General features: G+C 50.1%; 1 protein-coding gene across 14 annotated transcripts in view; it reads left to right on the forward strand.

Annotated features, from left to right (window-relative positions):
- CACNA1D (calcium voltage-gated channel subunit alpha1 D) overlaps nucleotides 1–21,267 on the forward strand; it is a 254,841-nt gene that overhangs the window by 728 nt on the left and 232,846 nt on the right. For all 14 annotated transcript variants that reach the window (XR_012128885.1, XR_012128884.1, XR_012128886.1 and 11 more), the window contains exons 2-3: nucleotides 1,636–1,945; nucleotides 5,550–5,655. Coding sequence is in view for 11 of the 14 variants with exons in the window: in XM_073230715.1 (XP_073086816.1) it covers nucleotides 1,636–1,945; nucleotides 5,550–5,655 (416 nt within the window). In the remaining 3 variants the exon portion in view is untranslated. The remainder of the gene's footprint in view (nucleotides 1–1,635; nucleotides 1,946–5,549; nucleotides 5,656–21,267) is intronic.

Consider the following 21,267-nt stretch of genomic DNA (forward strand, 5'->3'; position numbering starts at 1 on the left):
GAGGGGCGGCGAGCGAGGTGATTCGGGTTCAGTGTCCTCGGGCTCAACTTTCCTCCGGCGCTCGGGGGCGCTGGCAGGGGGCTGGCTGTCAGTCTTCGGCCCAAGCCCCCTCTCCAGGCTCGGCTCGCTTTCCCCTTCTTCCCCGCCCCCTGGTTGACTAGGAAGAAGAGCTCTGGTGGCATCCGGAAAATTCTGGGATTGCCGGCTCTCACCCTTCGCACTGGTGGGTGAAGCCATCCCTCCCCTGGAGAGGGGGGCCGGGTCTCGGATGGCCGGCAAGGGGTCGGGCGGAGCTCGTATTCCCGCTCCCAGCGCTGCGACGCGCACGACCGTAACCTAGCAATGCCCGGGGAGTCGCTGCGCCCTGGGGCTCCCCTCCCCGGCCCCATTCGGCCGGGCACCACGTGCAGCCGCCGCGCCGGCCGGGCTGGGTCCAGGGAGGCTGTAGCAGCTTCAGGCCAGCCCTCTTCTCTCCTCCGCGGAGGTCGCCGGCGCCCCCACTACCTCCGTGGGCTTGCAGCCTTCCAGGCGGAGCGCTCCCCAAGGGAAGGCTCGGCACGACTAACTCCCTGGCTCGGCTGGGGACTGCGTGCTGCCCGCCCCCGGGCCCCCCTTTCCCAGGCTGCTAGGCAGGCAGAGCTGTGCTTTCCGACTCTCTTGTTCCTTACTTAGCAAGAATTGGTTTTGCAAACGCCCATTCCTCTACCTCTGCCACTACTCTTACTTTGACTTTTGTCTCAGGGAGGTTGTGACTCAAGGTAGGCAGGTGCCTGGAAGACCTGTCTGTGCCAAAGCCAGAGGGGGCTTGGCACATGGAGCCCCTTGGGGTCTGCCCTGTGTGCTGAGTGCCAGCCTATGCTGAGATGATTCCTGGTTAGGCCTTGAGGGCCCCTGGCATAATCCAACCTGTCTGTCCCAGGTGTAGGGGTGCAGGCTGCCTGCCTTGTCTGTTTCTCTGGGTGTCGGCTGCCCGCTGCCATCTAAAATGCAAAAAAGCCCTAAAGATGTTTTCTGTTTTCGGAAGCCTGTGGAGGAAATGAGTCCCAAGCATCATGAATTTTCATTTGCAGGAAGTGTCAGTGCATAATCTAGATATTTGTTATGGGGCTTTTGGTATTGCCCTGGTGCCAGTGGAAGATTTTTTTTTCCATGTTGAAAAAAATGCATTTGTGGCTGTGGAAAAATGTTGGAGTAACACCCTGAAAATGATTAAGACTATTGAATTATTGGTGCTGCCTTTTTTCTTTCTTTTTTTTTTTTTTGTGTGTGTGGTGGTGGTAGTTATTTTGGAGAAAAGCTGTTGTACCTATCTGTTAACTCATTAGAGATGCATGGGTTTAAAAGTCCGAAAGGATGTGGAATGAATGTGAGAATGACCTCAGTTCTATCTGCCCTGAGACACTCCTGGGGGAGACACAGATGTCGAGCTACCAACCCCACCAGTCATGCAGCGGCAGGCCTCTGTGCTGACCAGACTCCGGCTTTGGAAAAATAGGACGTGAGGCTCAGAGTGGAAACATGGGAGCGATTCCCTCTTGTTAGGAATGGGAGACAACCTTTGCTATTATCTGACACAGGATTCCCATTATTATTATTATTAATATTTAAAATTCTCCTTTTTCTCCTTTTTCCCAGAAGCAAACTATGCAAGAGGCACCAGGCTCCCTCTCTCTGGTGAAGGACCAACTTCTCAGCCGAATAGCTCCAAGCAAACTGTCTTGTCTTGGCAAGCTGCAATCGATGCCGCTCGGCAGGCCAAGGCCGCCCAGACTATGAGTGCCCCCGCGCCCCCACCTGTAGGATCTCTCTCCCAAAGAAAACGTCAGCAATATGCCAAGAGCAAAAAACAGGGTAACTCGTCCAACAGCCGACCTGCCCGCGCCCTTTTTTGTTTATCTCTCAACAACCCCATCCGGAGAGCCTGCATTAGTATAGTGGAATGGAAGTATCCTTTTTTTTGGGGGGAAATCTTTCTCATTTTCTCTTTACCATCTGTTCTTTAAAAGGATTTGCTTTCTGAAATGGCGCTTACCAAGCCTTCACAGTCTGGAATGTGAGCGACAGAAGAAGCTGTATGTAAAGGGTTTCATTGTGCATGTCATCTAGTCTCCTTGGGGTGCAGAGGAGTGGCTGTGGGTGTATTTAGCCGTGTGTGTGTGTGTGTGTGTGTGTGTGTGTGTGTGTGGCAGTGGAACTTCAAAGTGGTGGATGGTTAAACTATGAAACTAATCTTTGGTCATTTGACATTAGATGGTTAGTTTAACTCTACTATTATTTTCGGTCCGTGGTGTGCACTGAACCTATTGGAGATGAGGTGCACTGGTTTAAAACAGCAAACAACAAAATGGGCTATGAAACTCTAGTAGAAATAAACACATGTTTGACCGCTTAGTGGAATCTTCTCATTCTGATGTTTGGAATTTGCTTCTGAAACTCAATTAATGCTAAGGTTGCTTCTAGCTCTGGCATTTGGTGATTCTAATTGTTCAGGTGGTTTCAAATATGAACAGTTGCTTCATAGGGAGGGGGTAGTTTGCTCATCAATGCTATGACTTCTTGGAATTTCCTTTTGACAAGTTCCAAAAAAGCATTTGAAACATGAGTGCTAGGGGGCATGCAGGGGGAGAGGTTTGTGTGTGCCTGTCTTCCTGAGCCCTGTGGGTTAGAGAACAGGCCTCTCAGGCTGGGGGGTAGATTTCCAGTTGCTGCCTTAATAAAAAATTTCTATGTCCTCGGACAGGAGTTACATTTCTGGGTGTTTCCTTTGTATTTTTAAAACAATTCCAAATGCCTCACGGTGGTGGTTGTGGCCCAGATCTTAGAAAACTAGAGTGGTCACCCCCTTCCCCAGATCTCGAGGCTGGCCCCTAGTTAATGCCACTCTTCAGAAAAGGTTGACTGACGCCTTCTTTCTGAGCAAATGGTTTTGTAATTAGTTAGACGATTCATTGGTCTGGATAGAACCAAGCATTTCATTTTCCCAGAAGTGTATTTGGGGCCAATGGGGGCCTTAGAGTGTGAACACAGGGCTTCCCCAGCATGCAAGGCTGGAGGGCCGTGCTGAACAGGGGGGGATGCTGGGGACCGGAGAGTTGGAGCTGAAGTGCCCTGATAGCGGCCGTTTGCATGCCCTCTGTCTCCACTGGCTTTTCTGCGCTCATGACAGGAGTTAAAATGAGGTAACTGTCTAGAAAGGTTTTGGGGAGAGCAGCCAAATGCGAGGGTAGGATCGGAGGGTGTTCACGTGCTTTTCCTTTTTAGAACAGATGTCTCTTCTCCAGAGGGAGTGGTGGCGTCTCTCACATCGCTGGGTTGTGTGGACGTGTTTTCTCTGTAAGTTGTAGTCTGAGGAGGAGCACTGGTGTGGGCCCGGGAGGGAGCGAGGTGAGCAAGGTACCTCTCGGTGGCGCGGCCTAGTCGGCGAGCGCTCGTCCTCCTGGCTGTGACTCCCAGCAAGCTGAGCCCTAGCTGCGGGGTCATTAATTCCATGTGGAGCAAGGTGGGAGGCCTGATGCTGTTCCTCTGTGCGCAGTAATTTGTATATAGCAGTTTATGTGCACGGAGTGGATTCCTGGATCATGCTGCCAACTCCCTTTCCCGTATTGCCAGACACATGTGTGCAGGAATTAGGGGATGTGGCTGCCAGGGCATGAGAAGCCTGCCTATAGATGGGCCGGACTTGTAGAATAGGTCCTTAAACTGTATGTGGTCTGTTTATTTTCTCCAGTGACAGTTTCCTTCTAGTTCAGGGAGGAGGTTATAGAAATCCTCCTAAAGTCAGATGTGCCAGGCCCAGTCAGCGCTGGCCGAGTAGGAGCCTCGTTTGTTTCTGCACAAATGAGGCAGGGCAGAGTGTCCTGTGTCCTGGGGGAATGAGGAGTGTGGGAGTTTTAGGATCAGACCCATCTATTTCTCTACCGCTCTGTTCCGCTCAGCTTATAAAACTTCTGTGGCAGTGAGATAGTGTCCACCAAACCCTGGGGACTGAAAGCGGACCACTGAAGAAAAAAAATCCTTCCTTGACAGTGTTAGTGTTTCTCAGATTTGCCTGCTTGTCATTTAGGCATGGGGAAATTAAAGAGGAAGAAAGGTGGTGTGGGGGACGGGAGAGGTAGTAAGCATGCCTCTGTACAGTACAACACTGGGGCAGGTGGCTTTTTAAATTTCAGTTGGAACTGCTGAAAGGAAAAAGTAAAAGGACATTCTTAAGCTTTCCTGGTGGACTATATTAAAGTTGGATCCCTAGATGAGAGATTTTGTAATACCAGATGAGTTAAAAGAATTAAGTATGAATGAAAGCTAACTGGTTTTAAAAATAAACCCATCCAAATTAGCAAGGGAATAATGTCATTCATGTCCATATTTCAGTGAGTGTCACAGCTCTTCAAGGGGTCGGATTTTCACGAAATTCAAGGTCTTCCTAGAGAAGTAAGGGGTGTTTGTTTCCATCAGTATTTTTAGTTTTCCCAGAAGGAAATCAGGATGAATGGAGAAGGGGCTGTTCGTACCGTCAAAGCTTTAGTCCTTAGAGGTGTTTGTTAAGCTGTGGTCTTGCCTTTTGTGGGTTGAGTGTATGGGAGAACCAGTGTCATCAAATCATGCCTGGGAGTCGCAGCTTAGTTTGGTGCTCATGAAACCCTGCATTTGGAAAGGCTAAAAACCAAAACAGTCATTTCAGCAGATGTCAAATTTTGTATTGCTAGTTTTGACACTGTCTCTTAATAACACCAGAATGTTTAAGTAAGTATCTGTTGGAAGTTGATTTCAAAGGGATTCTTCCAGATAGACCCAGGAGATTTAGAATTGTTAAGTCAACTTTTAAAGTGTCTGGTGCTGATTTCTTCCAGCTTCTTATTTAATTTGTTTATAAACTCAGCACAGTCAAAGTACATTATAAACTGCCTCTAGGCCAGCTCTGCTCTGAAGCAGTGGAGACCACTGGTCGATAAAACAGTAGAGGGAGATGAAGCCTGCCTTGCTTGTGGCATCCCAGGTTTGGGGACATGCCATGGGATAGTCACAGGTAAAATGAGAGGGTCTCAGTGACTTGGCCTGCCCCGGTCTAGGCAGGAGATTCAGACTGACCCAGCCCTGAGTAGCCCCCAAGAGAATGACTTTAGCACCTGGAAGCAAGGGTCTGTGGGAGAGAGATGTCTCCTGGTGACTCCCCATTGTGTCGACAAGCAGCCAGGAATTTAGCTTTCTAAGGCCTTGTCAGTTTTAAATGAAGGAAGCAGAAACCTGGTTCACACAGTGCCCTAATTGAATGTATTTTCAGGTTTTAATATGAAATGTGGAGCAGAGGAATAAGTGTAATGTGATCCTCACAACAGAAGGCAAGGACACGGAGAAATCATTTGATAGGAAGACCTGCTGGATACACTGACAGTTACTTATGCTGACCCCGTAGTCCCAGCAGTGGGTCAGAAATGGATCTGTGTATCTAATTTTCATTTTGAAAGTGATGCAAGAGTGGTGTGATTGAGCGTGTGCTGAGAGAGATGGTTTACGTCTGCCTGTCACATATGTACCTTAACAAAAATCTTCAGACCATTTGACATATTTATATTATTGGCTATTTTTGCCAATTGTGTGGCCTTAGCTATTTACATCCCATTCCCTGAAGATGATTCTAATTCAACAAATCATAACTTGGTAAGTGTCCTTGGAGTTCCCGTCTGACCTGATGTGTGGTGGTCATTTACCTCTTTGACTGGCATCTGGCTTTCTGGGTGGTTGAAGTTTACTGCTACGCATGTGATGTTTCCTGGAGTTTTGCAGTGATGGATTTTGTTTTTTACTGTTTTGACTTGTATTCCCAAATTTATACTGAATGTATTTTAAGTCATGAATGTTGCCAAAACAGATGTGGAACTTTTTAATGGAAGGGGTTTGTAGTAAATTTTAAAATATTCTCTCCACATCTGTGTTTACTGTCTACCATTCTTTTCCTGGTAATATTAGCTTTTTCTCTTTTTAAGTCCAGTGTTGTTTGGGAGTGGTGGGCACTTTGATAAATTTTTTTCTGGTAAGTAGAGAATTACAGATTTTTGTACATGAGCCATTAATTTTTAGAGAACTGAGAACACAACAAAACTAATAAATCTACATAACAAAACTAATAAATCTACATGGGGCATAATTTGGAGAAGAATGCAGTGTAATATCCTACCCAGAGTCCAGAGTCTTCCTTCTCCAACTCCTATAAGTGCCCCAAGAGAAAATGATTCTATGGTGAAATAAATTGGGATACTTCCCCATACTTTATTGCCCTCTTAAAGATTTATAGTGCACATTAGCTCTATAAAAGTTCCGGGAAGGTCTGTAGTTAAAAAAACAGTTTCGTTTTTGTTTAACTCAGCTAGTCCCTAAAAGTAATTGGTCACGGATTCCTTAAATATTTTTTTGGCGGAGCACATCACAGAACCAGTGTTTCATGGAACTTCCTTGGGGAAAGGTTGATACAGTTGAAAAAAAAAACAAACCTCACTAGAGAGCTCTTGAGTGGGACTAGGAGCTTGTCCCACTCCGCTGTCAACTAGCTGTATTCGGGGCATTTCCCAAACATTTTCCGCATTGCCATTCACCCACCTGTCAGTTGGGCGGGTGGATGAGGAGATCACTAGGATTGTTTCTACATCTGGCGTTCTGTCGTCTTTCCTTGATGACTGAGAGGCCATTTCAGGATTTTTCTGGAGCTGCAGCCTCCTCCTTGCAGGGATTGACCCTTTGTAACTGGAGGCCCTGCGGGAGGCTGTGAAGGAGGCTGCCAGTGCTGGATCACGGGAAGCTGTCGCTGTTGTTCTTTAGGGAGTTCTGTTTGCTCTGGGGGGGCTCATGTTGAAGCTGCATCTCAGTAGGACCACCGTTTTTAACTAAGTGCGTATGATAAAGGCAAAGCTAGTCTGGACAGAGCTTGGCGTAGTTCCGAAGATACTGGAATTGTGCTCTTGTGCTTTCAGTCCTAATGCTTGATTTATAGGAGCTCATCTTATATTTAAAATGTGGCAGATTTCAGATGTAACAGGGTGTCTATTCATAATGGGATCTTACAGTCTGATTCTAGAGAATTTTAAGAACTTTTGGATGTTGTTACTGAAAATACAACTGAAAACGGCAGTTGGATACACACACAAACACTCTTAGTATGTATTTATACTATGGTAGAGATGGTTTGTGTGACTTTGGATATTTTAAATAGCTTCTGATTTGGTTGTAGACATGTGACATTAGACAATCATTTTAAAGGAAATGGAGAGGCAGTGAAAAGCTCCCATCAATGGGGATAGATCATCATAGTCTAGGCCACAGATGGTGTCAGCCTTGTTACCAAATTTAACAACATGGATGGTGACCCAGTTTGTAGCTTTTTTGTAGCTCAAGAGAACATGATTAAACAAACTTAGAAAATAAATACCTTTCAGAAAGGCAGGTTAATTCAGATCAATGGAATAATTAATGTAGCTGCATCTGTAAGACAATGTTCTGGTTTTTCCCAGGGAAATTCAGGGCACTAATATAAGTACTGTTAGACCATTTAGATTTCTCAGATTTCTCAGGGAATAAAATACAGGAAATGGGTAAATCTCCCTGGCAGTCCCTCCCCAGTGGATCCTTTCTTGACAATTCTTAAACATTGGTTTTATTTATTTTTTTTGGTGGGGGGAGAGGGGCAGTGTATTAGTTTGGCAGGCCTTTCTGAAAACCAACATATATTCCTTTGACCTCTTAGTATTCTGAAACTTGTAGCATTTGAGTTTGTGTCTTGTATTCACTTGGACGGCCATGGGGTCAGACAAGTTTATTCTCTGCCTGACTCTTTAAAATATTTCCTTTCCCACTGTGGGAAGGGAAGATCTTTGTGGATTTCCTCCGACTCTCAACAAGGTCCCATGCCATGTCATTCCTCTTGCTGGGGAGCTGGGCTTTTTTTTTTTGTACATTTGACCCAATTTGTGCCAAAGCGATTGCTCTATTTTTGGGATCAGTTTAGATGCAGCTGAAGGAAGCTTATTTTTCATCTGTAGTAAATACCTTTCGGTTAATGGGAGCGGCAAAACCAGGGACAGAGACCAGTGTGGGTTGCAAAGCTGGCCGTGTTGGGGAGCTGATGGTTTTGTTCGTTCCATAGCTCTGCCGGAAACGTGAATGTCAGAGGGGGACTCAGGGCCAGCTTTGTGGAGGATGCTTTTGCCTGCTGCTACAGGTCATTTGTAGTGACATTATGATGTTTGCTGGATAAGAAATGTGGCTGTCGCCGTTGGTCCAATGTGCGGTTGGCCTGGGCTGCCTGCACCTCAGCCAGCTTTGGGGATTTGGAGACTACCTTGGGGGCAGAAAGTTTTCCCAGGGTTAGATCTTTCTTTTTTTTAATATCAACAACCTCGAGTTTCTGTGCAGCTTTCATCTGTGTACTTGCCGGGGCTGGTGGAGGCTGGAGCCATGGTAACAGTGCAGCTCGGTTCCCACGGCGATGCCCCTCTTGGTTCAGCCAGTGGCAGTATTTCCTCAGTTCCACTTATTGAAAGCGTTTATCATTTACTTGATTTTCTTCTCAGTGCAGGGAGACGGGGGAGCTCTTCCCTACGGAGTGTCGGAGGGGGGTGGTTGCAGTACTGTACTTGGCTGTGTTGAGAAACACTTTATTTCGCTTCCTAAACTTTGGTTTCTCATAAGCAAACTGAAGTTTTCAGTCTATGCAGCCTGTTCCCAGCTCTCCTCAGATCGGTTCTCTGTAGTACTGAACGGTCTCAAATCAGAACTGTCCAAAATGTGGGTGCTTGTCAGGTCCGAGCTGTACCCACAGAGGGCGAGGCCCAGGCCCAGGCCGCTGCCCCTTTGTCAGGCTCATTCCCGGGTGCTCACTCCCCGCCTGTTAGAGTCAATAGGGAGTTTTACTCATCCGTCGACTCCTTCCTGCCCGTTTCCTCATCTTGTTGAGGCGTTTGTTTGCATTTTAGCCTGTAGACCTGCTGCCTCCACAGAATCCTCCCGCCTGCCCCTTCCCCATTCACTCCACTTGGGATGGATGACTTCTGCTGCAGACAGAGTCCTGGGTCTCCGTGGCCTCCGGGGCCTGAGTCAAGGCAGACCCTGAGGCCAGGCACTCTTCGGTTGTCCTGTGCCCCTGTCCTCTGTGGCCACACTCACCTGTCTGCCAGCGTTCCTAACCCTCTGCCCAGCGCTTGTCCACCTCCTGGCCTTTCCTCCACTGCTGTCTCCACCCCCGGCCCCTTCTTCATGAGTCACTGTCCTTAGAGCTGTTTAGGAATAATCTCAGGTTATGCCTCCTCCTCGAGACCTTTTCTGAGCTCCATCCCAAGTGACACTCACCTGAACCTCTCTGGTGGCACCTTACATATAACATACTGTGTATGTAGTTCTTTATATGTGCATCCCGTCTTAGCGTCTTCACAGGACAGTGGTAGTGAATGAGCTCAGCCTCTCCCACAGCTGCAGGCCTGGCGGCACCCAGGAGATGTGCAGTACAGGCTCATGGTTGGTGATTGCTGGGGGGATGCTCTCAGGAAAAGCACCTCGCACCGTCTCCCCCCCGAGCTGGATTCAGGATTTTCTCAGTGGCAGTCCCCCGCTGTGGACTCCTTGGAGGTCCTTGGCTGGGGGGTGGGTGGGACATCACATGTTTGTGGGGTCTTGTGGGTCTGCTTCTCGGTCACATCTGGCCACAGAGCCCTGGGAGCCTGGTTTCAGAGCCGAGCATGTGGCGTGTGGTGTGCTCTGGCTTCCGTGCTCTGAGTGGTGCTGACTGTGGACTCTTGTCAGTGGGACCAGTTACCTTAGGACAGCAGGCATGTCGCCGGCTGGTTAGCTGTGACCGCATTCCTTCCTCCATGGCTGAGACCCCAGTGTGCGGTGTTTCCTGGACCTAAAAGTGAGTTCATTGGCTCTGCGTGCTTATCTATCTGGTTGAGCACCTCAAACTTTTTCACATAGTGAGTGGTGTACATTGAAATGCCTGGAGCGCAGTTTCATGGCTTGGTTCCTTGGGTGGTTTTAGCTCTGCACCTTGTCACACTGTACTTTTGCTCTGTCGTCTTTCCGTCTGAATCATGCGCCCGTTTCCGCACCTCATTCTGTCTGCTCTTCTGGGACCGCTCACAAGCTGCCTCCTCTGGCCCCGGGCGCTCCGCCTCCCACCCCCCTGCCTGAGTGTAGCCTTCACTTCCTGGGACAGCAGCAAACTCTCCTCTGTACAGATCCCAGCCCCTTTCCACCCTATTTTATAACTGCTGTGGGAAGAGGCTTGACATGTGTTCGTTCTTTGCCTTGGGCTCTGTGGTCTGACAGCCCAGCTCTTGGGCTGATTAACTGAGTGACTGGGTGAAACTAGCATACGAGTTCCTGGACGCTGGGGCTGAGTGGTCTCCCTAGCGTCCTGTGCCTGGCACGTGTCAGGAAGGCTTGTGGAATGAGTGAATACATAAATGGACGACCATGCCAGGGCTCCACGCTGTGTACTTACAGACCAGTACTTACCTTTTCAACAATTGGCTAATGATTAATGTTTGCGTGAAAGGCTGACTTTCATTGTCCACTGTTAATGAGAATCCCAGGAGACACCTGTCAGTTTGCTTTTAATTTCAGGTTTGTATCTTCCTTGGCAATTTAACTCTTTATATATGGAAGAAAGACAAGTACTCATTGATACTTTTTGAATCCCTGAGTCATAAGCTGGCTTCTGGGTGGAGCTGTGGAAGTGAGCCCTCTGTGAGTGGGTCTGCTTGGCGACTTGTGCCCCATTTCATGTGAAGATTGGTGGAGGGACAGCAGCAAAAGGCCTGAGTAGCGGGACTTGTGTAGTAATGCTTTACTCAGAGCTGGTTTCCCCATCGTACCATGTGGCCAGTTTATGTGCTGTGCAAATGGTCTCATCTCATTTGTAGTCTGACCTCATTTTGACTGACCTCATTTTGACAAAGAACAAGTTAACCAGCTTGATCTTTTATTGAACAGACTTTGATGGGATATTGACAGGTTTTCCAAAATCGAATCCCACTCTTACAGCATTCAGATTTGCTACTGTCAAAGTTCCTTGAGAAGGAGAATGCCAAGAGTCCTCATTCTTGGTTTGTTTGTTAAAAAAATGAACCTCACTGTTTTATAGTCACACCTCGAGCACTGGAATTTCCCTGCTCAGACCCTTTACAAATAAGCCTATGGTTGAGTGAGGATATTTGGATATTTTGGTGTATTGCCCAGAACAACTTTTTGGATTGTAAGTTGCAGAAACATAAACTGGTTTAGTTGAAAAAAAGCAGCGTGTATGTCTGTGTGTGTGATTTATTACCTTAGCTAACTGAAAAGTTGAGGGCTAGAAATGGTACCAGACACAGCTGGAGGGGAGGCACTTCAAGAGGGCATCAGGGTCCTACCCTGCTCCCAGCCCTCAGGTGCCTCCAGAGGGTCCCCTCACACACTGCCTGAAATGTGCAGCCCCCTCAGCCTGCTGCGGGGAGGGTCTGTGGGGCGAGGCATCCCTTGCTTAACCTCGGCTCTCATTCAATATTTTTAAAATGATTTTGTGAAAAGCAAGAGACTCCTGTAACAGATTTGTGGGAAATTTCCTTTTTTGACCTTTTCCATCAGTACTTAATTTTTAACTGTCTGCAGAGTATGAGAAATACCTGGCACAGAGGGGTAACTTGTCCAGCAGGAGAGACCCTTATGTCTGGTTAAATACTGGTCATGGTGGGGCTCCAGAACAGACCCCAAAATCTCCTCCCCTTACAAGCCCCTAAAAAACGTGCAGAGGTTCTGAAACCTGGGGGTTGATCCTGGGAAGGGACCTAGTGGGTTGTCACTGTTCCCTGGCTGATGTGCCAAGGAAAGGGATGGTGGTGGGTGTCCTGGCCTGGTGGGGTGGGGCAGGGGCTGGTGGGCCACCTGGGAACAGATGGGACGTCCCTACTTCTGCCTCCTCCTGCGCACACACTCCTGGGGCTCAGCGGTACAGGATGTGGCCCCTGTGTCGAGGCCAGAGGTGACCCAGCCAACCCAGGGAAGGAGGGAGGAGGGGTCCTTGCCCTGCTTTGCTGGGGATTCAAGCAGGCTGGGGAGAGGCCCACCTTCTGGGGGGCCTACCTGCTTTCTGTTCCTGTGTATATGGGGAGATATAGCAAAACATACTCTTAAATATTTCTGTAGAGCTGTGAGAATGCTTATTTGTAAGACAGGGAGTCGAGGCACCAGTATTGAACACATCTGAGACCTGCTCTGCGGAGAGCACCAGGCTGGGCCCCTCCCCTCTAGCCGGTGCTGCTCTGGCCCCCCCGGGGCCCAGCTGCCTTGTCACTAAGGAAGACCCACAACACGGGATCAGGAAACAACCTTCCTTGTTTTTCTTTTGCGGTGTGAACAGTTACATCTAAGTACAATAAAGTAAATCATGCAAAATTTGCACAATACAGGGTACATCCTTCTATGCAAAGCAGTTTGGGCAAAGTGACAGTCGCCTTTTACCTACCCAACTGGCCCTGATCACAGAAAGCAATCTGGTCCTCTCAGAATTGTTCTTCCACCGTGTGCGTATGTGTATGTGAGTGTGTATAGTCTGTGCATTTTGAAGCCCGTCTGTACAGTTTGGGTGTTTTAAATTTTACACACGTGGGAACAGAATGCATGCATTATATAGCTTTCCACAGCTGTATGCAGAGAGCTAACAACTTCTTAGTTGCTGTCGAGTGGTCCGTGTATGAATGCATCACCGTTTAATTGTCCTCTTTCTGGTGAGCATTTAGGTTACTTCCTGAAGTTCTGCTGTCCACGCAGCGCTGCCCTGAGTGTCCCTGCGTGAGCCTCTTGGTGCCCACAGGCGACCCTTCTCCGGGATGAGTAGCCAGACGTAAACTGTGGGTGGGAGGATAGGATTTCTAGTTTCCATCCTTATTGCCACATCACCCTCCACTGAGCCAGAGAGGATTTAAGCTGCACCCCCTCAACTGCTTGAGATCAGCTGCCATTTCTCCCCGATGAGTGACCTTGTTTGTTCCTGTCTCAGGCTGCGGGGAAGGAGACTCGGGCGGAGGGTGCAGCCTCTCGCTTGGATGTTCGGTGCGCGTCCAGAGCATCTGGCCGGAGCGGATTTGCAATCTGGCGCACCACAGACCCAGATGAAAGCGTCTGACTCTTCCCCTTACTCTGGGCCCATGCGCTTGGGCACTGCGGTTCGTTCAAGGGAAGCATTCCTTCTACGTAGCTCATAGGCAAATGAGCTCCTAACTCAAAAACTGAGTCTTACTTTGGAGTGTTTTCTTGTGACAGTTGGTTCCAAGGTGAATACTGCCTTGTGTTCCTTTAGTTGGGGAAGAAAAGCATCTCACTGGTATGTTTCTGCTGTCCCGTGTTCACACACAGTAGATCTTGCTCTCGTTCTGTTTATTACAGGGTTTATACCCTGCTACTTCCACAAGCTCAGAGGTGGCTCAGGAAGTGGAGGTTGATGCCAGCTGGGGCAATCGGGAGTCCAGCCAAAGCAGACCTCCCCCAGTGCTCGAGGCGAGCAGATTGCCAACCCCGGGCTCTGGGGTGGCCCTTAGGTTTTCCAGCTATGGTGGCGAAAGGCAGCACAGCCTCACTCACACGGCTCTTCCCTCTCAGCGATGAGAAGCAGCCACATGCACTCAGAGAAGGGCTTCCTAGGAACTGCATTCAGGAGCCTCTACAGCACGGCTGCTGGCACAAGTGCATGGTTGGGGGTTGGTGACCCTGACTTTGCTGCGCTTTTGTTAAAGAGGCAGAAATGCCCTGCAAGCATGTGGCCTCTGGGTCCATCGTTTCTAAAGGGTTAGGGCATGACGTTAAATGCAGTGAAGGTCATTCCATATCTGGTGAGAGCTTTGCTCTTTGACTCTATGAAGTACTATGAAACTAAAGCTGGGAAGATTAGAAAAGATAGTTTAACACAGCTGTCATTGAATCATACATGAATTACTTTCTTGAGTGTTGACTGTGCGTAAAACAGAGTTCCTTAAGCACATTCCCTTACTTCCTAAATTGGCTTAAGTCAGAATATGAAAGGATAGTATGAATTAATGCAAACACCTTTCTAAATCCTTCCCTTTTGAAGCGATGTGGTTTTATTATTTTACCCTAATGTAAACTTAGGAAGTGATCAATATTTTTCAAGATGTCCTTGTATGTTCTTCAGTAACTAGATAATAGTGGGGTATCATGAAATACTGTTTATATTTAAATGCTGCTTTTAAATCATACTGGAACGGCTTGAATGGGGAAATGGGTAAAACTCAGCCCTTTTCCCGGTAATTGGCTCCTTCATTCTTTATGACAATGCCACAGTGAGCTTCTCTTTGGACCTTCACAAATTGTGAATTATTTAAAAATAAATTAACGATGAGTCTATCTAAAACTCTTCAGAATTTTTTTCTCTGGTAGGAGTGAAATAAAACATGTAAAGTTCTAAATTAGAATGAGGGGTCGTAGTGACCCTCAGCAAGATTTTGGTAATAGGTGATGAAGAAACCTTTTTCTAGAGGGTCACGTGGGGTGGACTGGTTGGGTCAGGGTAGAGAGAGCTTTGCACACAGGCCGGCCGACTGACTAAGCTAATTGCTGCACTGAAGCCGCTGAGGCCGCCCCGGTTGGATGGCTGGTTCTGCTCTACTCGGGTGGCGCGCGATGCTGAGGTGAACCGCAGGCCCCCGGGAGGCCGGCCTGGGAGGGACTCGAGGACTTCAGATGGGCTGCTCCTTTGTCAGGTGTAGCGGCTGACTTGTCCAGGGCCCCCCAGTGAGGAGCTAGGCAAGGACGAGGGTCAGGGCTTCTCTCCCGGTTCTCCCCAGACTGGTGCCCCACACAGCCACGATCTGGGGTGCAGCCAGGCACCCTCCCATCTGAGCAGCCCATTGTGACATGTGGAAACTGTGATGACAGAGAACATCTCTTCAAAGCAAGCTGGGCATTCAGTCGACTTTTAATTATCTCCTTGATGTTTTCCTTTATTGTCGGTCCCTCCTCCCACCCCTGCTTACTTCACAAACTATTCTCTTTCTGTCTTCGTGCCTTGCAACTTGCAGAAGTCCCGTGTCCACCGCCAGCCTCATTATCTTACAGAGAGTCAGCCCTGCCCACGGGTATGGGAGGGAAGGAGAGACTCTTCGGAGCAGGCTGACAGGTGCAGCGGGCCCGCCTGGTACGCGGAGAGGTTAAACTGCTTACACGGGGCCCTGGGCCGGTCATTGGTGGGGCCAGGAGTCACACCTGGGCTTTCTGACTTGTGTGCCCGCACCCTGGCCCTGGGCCGCGAGGGGGAATCCAGGCTCCAAGCACGGAGTGGAGGAGGTGAGGCGGAGGTGCAGAGGCCACAGCGGAACCTCAAGGTGGGTCTCTCTGGGCAGGTTCACGTTCCTGATCTGGGGTGGGGCTTGGAGTCTGCTTTGGGCATGCTCTTTCATGCCAGCTTGTTCCTGCTGTCCAGAGGCATTCCCAGGTGAGGTGAGGTTGTGGCTGGACAGATGGTGGGTGTTTTTCCCAGCTGGGCAACCCTCTGCGACCTTCTGAATCATCCAGTAGAAATGGGAATGAGAGAGGAGTTTTAATTTGGGCATGAAGTAGATTTTCCTGCATTTCATTTCCCTGGAAAGCGTTACCTGGGGGTGGAAGTGTGGGAGCTCTTGTGCGGTGGGTTGGGGTGCGGGGTGAGTGCTGTGCGCTGTAGGAGCCAGTGGCCAGGGGATGGGCTCTGCAGCCAGGCGGGCACAGTCCCCACTCTGCAGTCAGTGGGAAGTCATTTTGCCTGGTGGCGTCTGTTTCTTTTCTGTAAAAGAGGAACTGGAGTGGCTCCTAGAAAGCGTGGAGTCAGTGGGGGCTCACTCTGTCACCGGGAGCGGCAGTTGCTGCCCGGGCAGCTGCCTCACCCCTGGAGCCTTACTTGCCGGCTTGAGGGCTTGTCCTGACCGGGCCCTTCTGCCTTCGGCCCCTGTCATCCTGCTTTCAGGAGAGCGAGGCCCTGGAGGGTGGGCCTGGGTCTGCGCCCGGTTTGCTGGCTCCCTCTGTGCCTCCCCTCCCTGGCCTCAGTCTCCTCATCTGTCAAGTAGGGGTGGTCATGCCTGTCTCACCTGCAGTGCTGAGTCAGTGCAGGAACGTGAGATGAGCCCTGTTTACTGGCAGAGGCTCTTTAAGGGCTCCGGATGGCCGCAGGGAGTCTCAGGGCCCAGGGCAGCTCAGGCCCAGTGGTGTCTGCGTTAGGGGACCCCATCCCTGACTCCCGTGCTGCAGGGTTTTGAAATCACAGTCGGAGCCATGCCTGTTAAGCCCTGGGTTCCCCCAGAGAGGAGCGCTCTGTGGCCTGAGGGACTTTTCCCTTCTCCGCCTTCACTGTGGCCAGTCCATAGCGGGGGAGGAGGTGCCCCTTCCCTCTCCTCCAGCAGGGCTGTCGCTCTGTACAGGGCCTGGGGCTGCGGATAGGGCTGAGGGCGGCCAGGCCAGCCGGTGCTGCTGCAGAGGCTGCCCACTGATCTTGCTGGGTGAAGGGTCAGCATGGGGTCAGTCTGCAGGGACCAGGACAGAGAGACCATGAAGTCGGGGCCCTGGGGGGCACCCGTGGCCGCACTGGCTTGTCAGCAGGGAGCAGGCCCCCCACATGCGGCACGTGGTGGGGCCTGTGTCTCAATCTCACCCCTTTGATGTCAGGCTCCAGGCTAAGCCCTCGAAACCTACCTTCTTGTCTGCTCCTCGCCACCCATCCAGAGCTGGTGACTAGCACTCCCACTCTGCAGACGAGGCCACCGAAACCCAGAGGGGTTGACTGAACCACTCTCTGCTGAGCTGGTAAACCCGTCAGGTGATGCTCAGGCCCGTGGTCACTGCTCTCAGTGCTGAGCCCGCCTGCGTATGACGCATGTCAGCCAGAACACTGACCTCGGCACCAGGGCACCTGGCTTGGGGTTCCTGCTCTGAGGCTCATCCCTTTGTGACCCCCGCCTCCCTCAGTATCATGAAATAGGGAGTGAAAAGCCAAGCAGGGTGTGTGTGAAAGGGTTTTAAAACCTGGATAGCAGGATCGGCATGAAGGCATTATCCTTATTGTTGTCTGCTGGGATAGTGACTCGGGGGCGGGACTCAGGCTCCCCTTTCCGTCTGATCCCCTTCAGAAGTGCACAGGGCCGAATTCCAAACCCTCTGTGTCCCCATCATGCCGTCCACATCTGGGTCACACCCACAGGGGGAGTCACACCTGCCAGTGCAGCCTCTGTGATGAGCGGGGGTGGGGGTGGGGGGCTGGGGCGGTGGGGAGCGGCCGAGTGTGGGCAGAGAGGGACCTGAGGCCAGTCGGACCCTCAGCTGGAGCTGACCCCTGCACAGTTTTCAAGGATCAGCAGGTATCTGCAGTCATGACTGTTACTTGAGCTCCTAGAGACGTGGGGACTTCACTTGCTTGTGAAATGCAAACCACAAACAACTCTGCCTGGTAATGGGCAGACTCTAGGCGACCGCATGCTGCGTCCTGGCTGTGAGTGTGAGCAGAGCATGGCTGACATCACAGATTGACTCTGATGTGGGGGACCTGTGTCCTTTTGTCTGGTGAGACGCTGAATGATGAATGTGCTCCGGGCCTGGAGCTGGGCGGCCACCGGAGCTGGTGGTCCCGACCTGCGCGTTGGGCTCCCTCCCGAGCACCGTAGTCTGCATGCAGTGTGCTAGCGCCGGTCAGATCCGCTACCGTGTTCTCCCTGGGCCCTCAGACGGGCCCCGGGCTGGGGTGGAAGCAGCCTGTCCCTGAGCCACACACTTGCTCGTGTCTGATCTGACACCGTTTCCTTGTTTCTGACAAGAGTGTGAGCTTCTTGTGGGCAGAGACAGCGCCTGCCTCCAGCCTGGATCCTCCCCTGCTCCCGGCACGGGCTGTTCGGCCGCCGGCCCACCACTGAGTGAAGCATCCCTGTGTCTACATCGGGCACTGTGAGGTTGGCTCAGTTGCTCTATTTTCTTAACATGGAGGTGGGTGGGGGACGCAGGGGGAGGCAGTCCTCCTTGGGGACGGACCGTGATCGCTCAATGACAACATCAGAACTTAGGCCACCAGGCCTGCGCCCCTTCCCAGGAGTCGCTCTGGGGGCTGTGATGCTGCGACGCTGGGCTTCGGACCTGCTGCCAGAGCGGGTGCCGCTCTTCATCTCGCTTTGCCTCTGGCTAGAAATGGGGTGATCCCGATTGACCCCTAACCTTATTCACCAGTCTCTTTTAAAAGAAACTCTTGAGTATTTGTAAGAACATCAAATCTTTTTTCAAAGAACCAAGTTTTCTTATCTTTGAGGATCTTGGAGGAATGCGTCTCCAGCGCTGAAGAAGGTCTTTTACTCGGGCGTTTTTGAAATGCTCTGAGGAATGGCAGTATTGTCATAATTACGTGTCCCACTTCCTAAGCTTACTGCTCTGAAGGGAACAACACGCTCTTCTGTGGTTCTGGTGTGTTTGCTAAACATGCCAGCCTCTCTGCTCTGCACTCACACGTCTCTGGGTCTGCGTCTCATCGGTCTGACCCTCCTCCTGCAGGGAACCCTTCCACCTAGGTGTTCCTCCTCGGCTGTCAGCTCCGGGAAGGTGGTCACGTGCAGTGTTTTGCTCCTGGCCATGGCCTGGTGTCAGAGGCCTCTCTCAGCGCTGGCAAGGCATTTCTGGGTTACCACAGAGTCACGGGATCAGCTGTGGGGTTCTGGGGAGTGATGATACTTGCCTGATGCTTGCTAGGGCTTGGGGGTCCCCGGGGTGGATGACATTTACCTTTCCCAGCTGCCTGGGTGATCTGTGCCCGGAGGCAGAATCACTTCAGTTCCCATTAGAGCTCCTCGGACCTGATGCAGAATAATGTGTGGGTTTCTGCATTTAAAAAATACCTATACTTGCTTTCTGACCTGGTGTCAGAAGTGCCTTTTTTAGCTGGATGTGGCCGTCTCAGCAGCTGCAGAGTCAGCTCCGCCCCTGTGTGGGGGGCTGGGCGACAACAGTGGTGTCCCCGTTAAGATCAGCCCGTTTGTCCATGTGGCAGCTGTGACAGAAGTCGGCGTCTGCGGTGAGGGTCAGATGACCACCTCTGGCCACTGGCCCCTGCTTTGGGGCCAGGGGACAGGAAATCACAGAATGACTCGGTCTCCACTAACTTGGTGTGGTGATGGCATGTACAGCCTTAGTCAGAGGTAGTTCACATACCATACAATTCACTGTTTAAAATTAAACAATTCAGAGGTTTCCCCTATATTCAGAGTTGTACAACCATCATCAAAATAAATTTTAGAACATGTTCACCCTCTAGAAAGAAACCCCACACCCATTAGCCCTCCCTCCCTATTTCCCTGCAGCCCCCCCTTCCCCTGCCCTAGGCCCCGACTAGTCTACTTTCTGTCTCTGCTACGAATTTTCCTACTCTGACATTTTCTATGGATTATGTAATATATGATCTGTGGTGTCTAGCTTCGCTCACTTAGCATGTTTTCCGGGTTCAGCCATGCGGTGGCATGTATCAGTGTTCCCTTCCTTTTCCTGGCTGAATAATATAACACTGTATGGATCTACCGCCTGGTATTTATCCCTTTGTCAGGTGATGGGCGCTTGGGTTGTTTCCATTTTTGGCTCTTACAAATAATGCTACTGTGAGGACAAGTTTTTGTGTGAATTCATCTTTTCAGTTGCATCGTGTTTCTACTTAGGAGTGGAATCATTGGGTCCTATGGTGACTGTAATACTCGGAGGAGTCGTCAAACTGGTTCCAAAAGCAGCCGTGCCATCTTCCATGCCCACCAGCATTGTGCGGGCTTCCGCGTCCTCTGCGTCCCTGTGGATGCTGGCCTGTCTCTTGGCTTCCAGCCATCCTAGTGGGTTGGAAGGGGGATCTCACTGCAGAGTTGCATTTTGCTGGTAACTACTGATATTGAGCATCTTTACATGTGCTTATTAGCCATTTGTGTATAGTCTTTGGAGAATGTCTGTTCAGATCCTGTGCCCATCTAAAAAAACCAGGTTATTTTATTTTGCAGAGAATGCTTGCTTTTATTACATTTGACCAAAACTATGTAACAATTCCATATAATGGTAAAATATCAAAACTCAGGTCACAGAGGTCATGCCCTTATGCAAACATTGGTGGATCTTGGAAGCCTCCAGGCTGATCTCCTCTGCCCCACTCAGGAGGAAAAGCTCACCCTGACAAACTCCGGTCAGAGCGCTGGTCCGTTCTGTCATATACAACAGTAACAGTATTGTCCGCAGCAGTAAGACTAGTGTGAGTTCATTTGGGTTCCTTGGCCCAATTCCGTTGTGTGTGTGTGTGTGTGTGTGCGCGCGTGCGCGCGCGTGTGTGTGTGTGTGTCTTCCCATGCATAATGCCTAGCAATTCTCAAACACCAGCAGGGTGTCGAGAGCCCAACTCAATTCTGATGCTGTCTGTGCGGAGACACCACTGGATTCCCCAGGTTAGGGCTCCGTCCTGCAAGACTGCCCTCCACCCCCACTCCAGATGCCAGTCCCAAGCCCCAGGCTTCTGGCTGCAGATTGGCAGTTCCCACGACATCCCCTGTAAGTTGGATTAATTTGCTAGAGCAGAACTCAGGAGAACACTTAGTTTACCAGTTTAATGGAGGATACAGGTTAACAGCCAGATGAAGAGATGCATGGGGCAAGGTCCCAAATAAAGGAGCGTCTGTCCTTGGGGACTTGGGCCCTGGCTCGGTGGCACGTGGAGGCATTCTGGGTCCCAAACACAAAAGTTATCCCCAACAGAGAAGCCGGATCCAGGAGAGTGATAAGCTCTTCTCAGGCTTTTTTGAGAGGGCTTCATTGCATAGTCATGATCGACTAAATTATTGGCCATTGGGTGATTTAACCTCCAGCCCTGCCCTTGGGTGGGGTCCAGAGGTCTCTCATTAACGTGACAAGATCCCTATGTCACCTCTGAGACTCTGCCCCGTCTTCAGGAACTGTGGATGAAAATCAAATACCCCTGGGAAATAGGTATTCGGTCATAAATGATGAAATATGTATTTCTTATAACTCATTATATGGCAGTGCTTCATCTGAAAAAGGAATTTCTACCTGTTTTGAATGCTTCAAAAATATTTAAGCACACTTGGATAGGTAGAAACAAAACCTATAATTCCAGGTTCTTAGTATTTACGTGGTATTTGTCTAATCAGACCCCCATTTAATCGCACATACTCCCAAATTAACATTGTTTTTGAAGCTATAAAAATTATACATCAGAACATAAATTTTGGATATAATATTGAGAAGGACATA

Source organism: Manis javanica, chromosome 3 (assembly GCF_040802235.1).
Source record: "Manis javanica isolate MJ-LG chromosome 3, MJ_LKY, whole genome shotgun sequence".
NCBI lineage: Eukaryota > Metazoa > Chordata > Mammalia > Pholidota > Manidae > Manis > Manis javanica.